The sequence below is a fragment of the Vespula pensylvanica genome, chromosome 3 (genome assembly GCF_014466175.1).
Source record: "Vespula pensylvanica isolate Volc-1 chromosome 3, ASM1446617v1, whole genome shotgun sequence".
Classification (NCBI taxonomy): domain Eukaryota; kingdom Metazoa; phylum Arthropoda; class Insecta; order Hymenoptera; family Vespidae; genus Vespula; species Vespula pensylvanica.
Window position 1 is genome coordinate 3026133 of NC_057687.1, and position 8609 is coordinate 3034741.

Here is an 8609-nt window from a genome sequence, read left to right on the forward strand (position 1 = left end):
TAGTATGGTAGTTGCTGCAAAGCGCGGAGATAGCGATGTGAATAATGTTGTAGATGCTGTTTTAAACATTTTGTGTATGTATTATCCAACCGGATAATTATTACTATTGATTCTAATAATTTCATTTTTATATGTATATATTTGCATGTTATACCTTCTTTACTTATAGTTATTAATTGAAAAGTATCAATTTTTGACTTCAGGTATTAAAGATTTGAACAGCATTAATCCACGTACTCCCTTGCCTGATCTGGGAATGGATTCCATGACTGCTATAGAAATAAAACAAACATTGGAGCGTGAATATGATATATATCTTACTGGGTCAGATATTCGGAACTTAAACTTCGCCAAACTTATAGAAATGAATAATAAATCAACCGATAATAGTAATCAGAATGAAAATGATACAAATCAAATATTATCTATTACAAATATGTTGAGGCAATTGTTTGGTGAAGTATTTTCTACCGAATTAGCTATTCCACTTAAAACTAATCCGGCGGAAGGTCGTAGAGAGATATTCTTTCTGCCAGGAATCGAAGGCTATGCTGATATTTTCAAAACATTAGAATCAAATATTAAATCACCTGCGACATGTTTTCAATTTGCTCTTAATTATGAGTCAAAAACTGTTGAAGCTATGGCCAATTCCTTTCTACCGGTATATGCTTTTATTAGAAAAATACATTTGGATAAATTGAATATTATTGAACATTACATATTAACATGATACATAACTTTACATTTTATAGCTTATATTGGAGAAACTTAAGGATCGAAATGATTTCCTGTTAGTAGGATATTCATTTGGATCCGTTCTAGCTATTGAACTCACGCGTATGTTAGAAATCAAAGGATTTATTGGCCGGTTAATATTGATAGACGGAGCTCCTCAGCATCTGAAAACATTTATACAACAAAACTTGCATTCCTCATCGGAGGAAGAATTAGATAACAATATTTTGCTCGATATAATGAACGCGTATGTAGGTCTGAACGTTGTAGAGGTTCGTCATTATTTTTCCAAAAGACATCATTTCTTGTCCATTTTTGTGTAGTCCCATATTTATGTTCCAATATTACTTTGCAGCTTGAACTTGAATTAAAAAAATGCAATTCGTGGGATGAGAAATTAAATGCATTTTTTAATGTTCTATCTCCCGAACACAAGGAATTATTTTTGAAGGAAGATCGAAGAAAAGCCATTCACTCACTTCATTTGAGATTGCAAGCAGTTATGGCATATAATCCAGAACCAATGCCATATCTAAGGACACCAATCATATTATTCAAACCGCAGTTTCCGTCTGTATCAAATGCTGCGCATGATTATGGATTGAAGAATGTATGTTTTAAAACTTCGTATAAATAATGAAAATAGTATTAATTTACAATACAATGATGTTATTTTCAGATAACTGAGGCCAAAGTAGATGTTCGCACTGTTGAAGGTAATCATATCACGATGTTATGTGCCACGGAAATTTCAATGGCTATTAATGATGAACTATTTGATGCTGCAACATTTACAGAAAACGTAATTTAAGAAAACTAATAGAGCGTTGATGATATATTTGTGTGTTGTGATTTTCCGAAATAAATATGGGATATCAAATATTTCTATCAATTTCCTTTGTATTTTATAATAAAGAATATACATGGAAAGTATGTTTTTCGCATTTGATTAATATTTGGAGTTTGTAGCAGATAATTAAATAGTATCTATTGTTATATATTATATATTATAATTTGAAAAAATTACACGGCGCTTTGTATTCGTCATAATGTATCTACCTATTTTCTAAGCACTTTAAAAATAATACATATTTCGCTTGTATACGAGTATATGGTATATCAATTTAATGTATTAGAGATTGCCAGATGGTCCAAACGTTGGATTTTCTTTGCATGGAACTTTATTTTCGTTTTATCTTCATTTTATTCGTGATTCCAATTTTTTTTTTGCATCGACTTTCATAAGAATGCTTTTTACCGTATCTTTTAGTCTCGTTAATTAATCGATCGATTTCCTCGAAGATTGTATGGTCCAATACTTTGTAAGATCATTTGATCTGCTGTTAATATACTGTAGACTCAATGGTAGTATTCTGAATGGTACTGTTCCGAAGAATCATACTATTTTTTTTTGCTATTAAATGTAGCATATAACTATATGCTTAGGTATAGCATATAACTACAATTTAGCGCTTGTCTTTGCATCACCGTTTCTATAAGTGCAGCTTATTTACTGAAAAACCTGCCGATTGTTTAGTACCTGTCCGAAATGGAGAACTAGAAAAAGAAATTAATTATTGATGGAAAGAAATTCCAATAAATTTGTTACACGAATGATGCTATTCTGACATACTTTACGCGTGAATCGCTCGCACGAGTCTGAAATATTCATCACTTGTATAATAAGATACTCAATGCTCCACATCATTTATTACAGTCTTAAAAAGAATCATTAGTTCTGGTTAGTTTTCGAATAACCAAACAAACGATCTCTCTTATGTTTGCATCTCACATTTTGTTGTTTACACAACTCTACATAGTATTTTACTAACAACACTTACTTTTCTGATGAAATTGTCCAGGTTTTAAATCCTTTGAGGTCATACAAAAGCATAATTTTGATATTTTCATATATATGTTTTAATAATATAATACAAGAATTGTTTTCAATTTTTCACAGCATATAAATAAATTTATAAATTAATAATATTAATAAATCATTTATTAATTAATCGATTAATTAATTTTGTAGAGCGTTATAGCTACATAGTACCAAATAGTGTTTCTCAGTCAGTTTTAGCATAGATATTATTATACTTACTAGCTTTTATTGGAAGCTCATAGTTATAGTGGATAAATGATATATTTGATGCCATAATATTTTCGGCATTTGTCTATCCCAACTCGCAATATAGCAATAATGCTCTTATATATAGTTACATAAATGTGCATATATATTTTTTTTACCATGATGCGTATAGAGCAATACTATCACTTTATTATACATCCCGCTTCACTAATCATCTGCTCTTACGCATCGAATTATCTAAACTTACGAGCTTGAAGGGAGCTGTTCAGGAAGCATAGTTTCAATTAATTTAGATCAGGAATAATTCAACAACTAAAAACGATTGATAAGGAGAAATCAATGCTTCTCTTAATAATCAAACGACTTTTGTTAACTTTAACGTACAGATCTGTCGATCCATATCGATTTTAAACGATCACTATCATCGATCGATCGGGACTTCTTCATAAATTAACACGTTTCGAGGACTTTGTCCTGTAGTAGATATTAGAACATCCGTCCTATTAGATACTAAATTTATTTCTATATCCAATACAATTAAATATATCCAGGTCGAGTTGATTTCAAACTTCTCTATATTAACCCGTATAATTGTAAGATTTAAAATATTTAATTATCATATTTCTACAAAATTTTGATTCTCTGTCCCTGAATAGCATCGACTTATTTTTTAACATTAATATAGAAACAGGTAGTTCAAAGGTCAGTTTGAAATGTTTGCTGTTTTTATTTGAACAGATATTGTATTAAATATTATGAATGTGAATGGCCGTGACAATTAATGTTTTGGAAAGAAATTACATTTCCGTAAAAAGGAACTTATTATTTTCTATTCTATGATTTTTCTTCCTTAGATTTTTATTTTTTTTATATTTTGTATCTTTTAATTTCCTTTCGTTTATTTTGCTTTAAAATATCCTTAGATTCGATTTTATGGTAAAAATCCTTAGATCCAATATGCATGGTAAAAATATATTTATACCATATTCTAAATACACACTATTCAAAAAATTTTGTATACTGTTAAAAAAGACAAAAGTCCGGAAAGTACCATGATTATTCAAAGATTAAATTTTATGCTTTTAATATTAATATTAAGAACAATAATAGTTACAACAAGTGCAAACTATACTTGGAAGGAATGAGGAACAGAATATCAGCAACACGAGATTCATACACGTTTAAAAAGGAAATATTCAGTCGAGTCTCTTAGGATTTAATAATTGCTTACAGAAGGAACCTGGAATATCTTTCGTTTTAATTCAAGATCTTAACAATTTCTTCCTGAAAATTTTTTTAAATGTACCCCATTATTCCGAACAATTCGAAACGAATTTTATTACGAATGATTTACGATGAGGGAACGTTTAGGGATTATAAAAGCATTAGCTACTTGTACCTCGCGTGCTCAAGTTTACTTATCACTCCATTATTAATCAACTAGTATGAATGAAATTATTTTTTTCAGAAGTTTACCAAAGTTTCGTTAATTTTTCTCTTGAACTATACCTGATAATAGGAGTTTAAGTAATGCAGCGACAGGACCGTATGTATATTGCACATGCATAGCTGCACTTTACATTAATGTAAGAATGCGAAGTGTGACAGAAACTTTATCTATGTTTGTTCAGGTGGAATTGGCCGAGCTACTATTAACATAGCATATGTTGTATTTACTACAGTTAGCACACAGAAAAAACGTGAATTCATTAAAGATACATTCTCTAGTATCAATGAACATTCTCGAGAAACTAGCTTGGAAAAAATAATTTTGTAACGAACCGATGGTGTAGGTATAGACATAAAGGAAGATTTTTAGAAAATGGAAAGTTTGACTTAGCGGCAAGTAATCAGTTGAGCTCCAAACTCTTCATGAAGGGTATCTGCTTTCATGGTTCAATGTTGGATCAAATTATATATCAGTATTTATAGTAATAAATGACGAAGTCAAAAATGAAATTTATTTAATATTCAACAAACTCATTAAGGAGAATGCGATCAAATCGATAAATAGGACATATTCCGGCACAGATCAAATAGAAACAGAAACTTAGATTCATGTCAGCCGGAAAGCATATGGGAAAAGTAAGTTGATGTTCGTTGTTTCTTCGTATTTTACTTATTTCAATATATTATATGTGTTTAAATATTTTATTATTCGTGGAATATGGTATTGTTTTAACAATATAAATTATGATCTGCAATCTGTCTTAAACGTCTTAGGTACACATAAGGATCCGCGAAGAAAATGAATCACTAAATACACTCATTTTGTCTTAACTTTCTTATACATGTATTCCGAATAAAAGTTATGTAGTTCATGATGGTTTAGAAGGTTTGGCTTGTAATTAATCGATTGGCTGATTCTAAGAAATGTTCAAAATATTGTCCTTACTTCGCGAAATGTCATAAAATATGGTTATTAACATATGAGAATTAAATTATATAAATCATACGGCGTTTTAATCGCAAATACCTTATCACCGATCAAGAATGATGTTAAAGACTAGGCTTCGATAATACATATTCATACGATTTATTTTATTTAATGAAATAAGTTAATACTCCCCAGGTTTCACTCTTATTTTATTTATTTTCAGAATTTATTCTTTTCATTTACTCTTAGTCTTTATTAGCACATTACACAATATATCTAATCTTACTCATATCTCCTATTTACTTTCTATTATAAAATATTTTACATATTCTGACCAAACGTGGCATATTTTTCATTAGATTATTTTCTTCCATTGCCGATCAGCTGCGCCATTTTCATAAGAATTCCTAATAGTAATATGCCGATATAAGATCGTATGACTAAACCAGAAATGAAAATGAAGATACCTTTCCACTCCTTCTTTTTCTACTTATATCTTAATTTTACTGTAACAAACCAGAATGTCATATCCAATACACAAACTTTCAGAAAAAATGTTACATTTTCAGAATTCATACTTTTCATTTACTCTTACTGTTTATTAGCACATTATATAATAATTTTAATCTTACTCATATCTCCTACTGACTTTCCATTTTAAAATATTTTATATATTCCGATCAAACGTGAAATATTTTTCATTAGATAATATTCTTTTATTGTCGACAAGCTGCGCCATTCTCATAAGAATTCGTAATTTAATATGTCGATATGATATCGTATGACATAAACCAGAAATGAAAATGATCTTAAAATGAAGAAACCTGCCTTTTCCTTCTTTTTTTACTTCAAATTCATTTTACTGTTACTGACCAGAATATCATATACAATATACAAACTTTCAGAAAAAAATGTTACATACGCTGGGTAAGATATGAACTTAATATTTTTAATTAAAAAATATTTAACTTATCACGACGGACTTTTTTGCTATTGAATAATACCGACGTAATACCTAATTAGAATAGAATACCAGAAAGTTCAAATGCCAAATGCATTCATTTTCATTTGAATAAATTTAAAATAAAGAGTGCAGAAAGAATGCAATGTTGTGTTAGATAATTAATTCTTTGACAAAGGATATTACATTGTTATAAAAGAATATTCATCATTGTCGATTTCTAACATATTAAAACGGATGAGTAATTCTACATTCAGTTCTAATTTCTATATTATATTTCGCGTGGAAAATCGAAAAGCATTAAAACAACATGATGGATATGAAGTATTTGAAAAGACCAAAAAGTCGTAGAAATTCCTGAAATATGGCAAAGAGGTGAAGAAGTTATTATTTTTGGATTTGCGAGTAGATTAAGTAGTGATTCCAGTAGTGGATTTCCAGTAGTGTGGAACAATTGAAAGATAATCTTTTCAACTGCAAAGATTGTATTACGGCGGACGTACGTCGTTAGAAACAAGGTACCGATTATACTAATTTCACTTCACGGAATAATTAACGTTTATATCTTTTCCTTATATTATCGTTATATTTCATAAGATCGTTCAGAAATTCCGAAGCGAAGCAGCAAAATTAACGATATTAAGAAATTCGATGCGTTTGTACAGATCGGTTTGGTGGAGCTTTTAACTTTATGTATGAATACTACCGGACTACATAATTGGATATTCCATGGGTGAACTTGGTTGTGCATACGCAGCGGAAGCTTGACACTGGAGGAAACGATATTGGCAGCGTATTCGCAAGGAATATCCGTAATAGAAGCAAAAATACCTCATTGTTCTGTGGCCCTAGTAGGGCTAAGTTATAAAGATTTAATGAATTTATGTCCTAATGATATCGACATCGTGTTTCACAACGGACCCGAAAGTTCAACAATTACCGGCTCAGCTGAATCATTGAAAGCATTTGTTGAAAAGCTACAGGTTCGTTTTACACCAGAGATGATCCAACAAATAATAAGAATTGCTTGGGTTGATTTGTTAATCATGTAATATTTGTATATTTGACAGGCAAACGAAATTTTTGCAAAAGTGGTATCAGAGAAAAGAATACCGTATCACAACCGCTATATCGCTCCAGCTAAAAGCATTCTTTTGGCAAATTTAAAAAAAGGTATACCAGTAGCAAAACCTCGAAGTTATAAGTGATTGAGTACATCGGTGGAACGAATCGTTGACTTCAAGCACACAATTCTCGTTTGCCTAGTATCTTATTAATAATTTGTTGAGATCTGTACTTTTTGCGGAAACGTCGAACTTAATTCCTGACAATACCATTACTATTGAATTTACGCCTCATGGCCAAGTAAAAGAAATTTCAAGGAAGTCATTACAAAAAACGGTTATTGCATTAACTCAGAAATATCACAAAGATATTGTAAAAGTTTTCCCGGAAGGATTAGGGAAACTGTACAATGCCGGTTTACAGCTTGATCTTGCTAAACTGTACTCACCTGTAGAATATCCTGTAAGTCGAGGCACTCTAATGATATCCCCTTTTATTCGGTAAAAATACGTGCATTTAAATCACGAGAAGGGTTAATAATTTTTAAATTTCTTGAAATTAATGCAAAAATACATTATTATATCATGATTAGGTGGGAACATTCCAACGATTGGTTTGTAGCACATTTTAAAAAGCAAGAGAAACTTGTTTTCGGAGAAGTAGCAATAGTGTTTTCGGATAGTAGCAATAGCGATTGCCGATGAAGATCTCGAATACATAAATGGTCACATGATTGATGGTAGAAATTTGTTTCCTGGAACAGAATATATATGCTTGGTGTGGGAAACGTTGGGAATGACAATAGGAAATTTCTACACAGAAATACGTTGTCATGGAAAATATAAAGTTTAATCGAGCAACCGCTATACCCAAAGAAGACAAAGTTGAAATGGTTGTCATGATTCAGAAAGGTAAATGCTTCTTATTCATATATATAAACTACATTCCACGATGTTTAATACATCACGATCTTCAAATGAGTAGGCAGTGGTAAATTCGAAGTTGTCGAAGGAAGTGCTGTTATTGTTACTGGAAGAATTCGTCTTATCGAAACTAATTTATCGAAGGAGAAAATACCAGCTGATGTAATCAAAAGAAATGTTAATAATGAAGAAGAAGAATTAAATGAAAAAGATATCTATAAAGAGTTGAAGTTACGTGGTTGTCAATACAGAGGTCTCTTCCGAAGTATAAGCAGTGCGTCCATTTCGGAAAGAAAAGGACATATTGAATGGAAAAAGAATTAGGTAGCGTTTATGGATAACATGTTACAAATGAAAATCATTAATGTAGATACTAGAGATTTATTGGTGCCGATTGGAATACAAAAATTAGTAATAGATACCGAAGCTCATGAAGAGTATCTTCAAAGTTTGACT

The 8609-nt window shown here is 30.6% G+C and overlaps 3 protein-coding genes across 3 annotated transcripts in view; 2 read left to right on the forward strand and 1 right to left on the reverse strand.

The window, feature by feature from the left end:
• Positions 1–1671, forward strand: part of LOC122627517 (fatty acid synthase-like) — a 10355-nt gene extending 8684 nt beyond the window's left edge. The window contains 4 exon segments of the mRNA XM_043808653.1: positions 204–664; positions 756–1010; positions 1094–1348; positions 1418–1671. Coding sequence (XP_043664588.1) covers positions 204–664; positions 756–1010; positions 1094–1348; positions 1418–1549 — 1103 coding nt within the window. The 3' untranslated portion in view covers positions 1550–1671.
• A 3839-nt stretch (positions 1672–5510) lies between these two features.
• LOC122628008 (fatty acid synthase-like) overlaps positions 5511–8609 on the reverse strand; it is an 8739-nt gene continuing 5640 nt past the window's right edge. The window contains exon 12 of the mRNA XM_043809784.1: positions 5511–5564. Within this exon, the coding sequence (XP_043665719.1) occupies positions 5526–5564 (39 nt within the window). The 3' untranslated portion in view covers positions 5511–5525. The remainder of the gene's footprint in view (positions 5565–8609) is intronic.
• On the forward strand, positions 7887–8483 carry LOC122628056. The gene is made up of 2 exons (XM_043809883.1): positions 7887–8141; positions 8215–8483. The coding sequence occupies exons 1-2, from the start codon at positions 8063–8065 to the stop codon at positions 8475–8477; spliced, it is 342 nt and encodes a 113-aa protein (XP_043665818.1). The 5' UTR covers positions 7887–8062; the 3' UTR covers positions 8478–8483.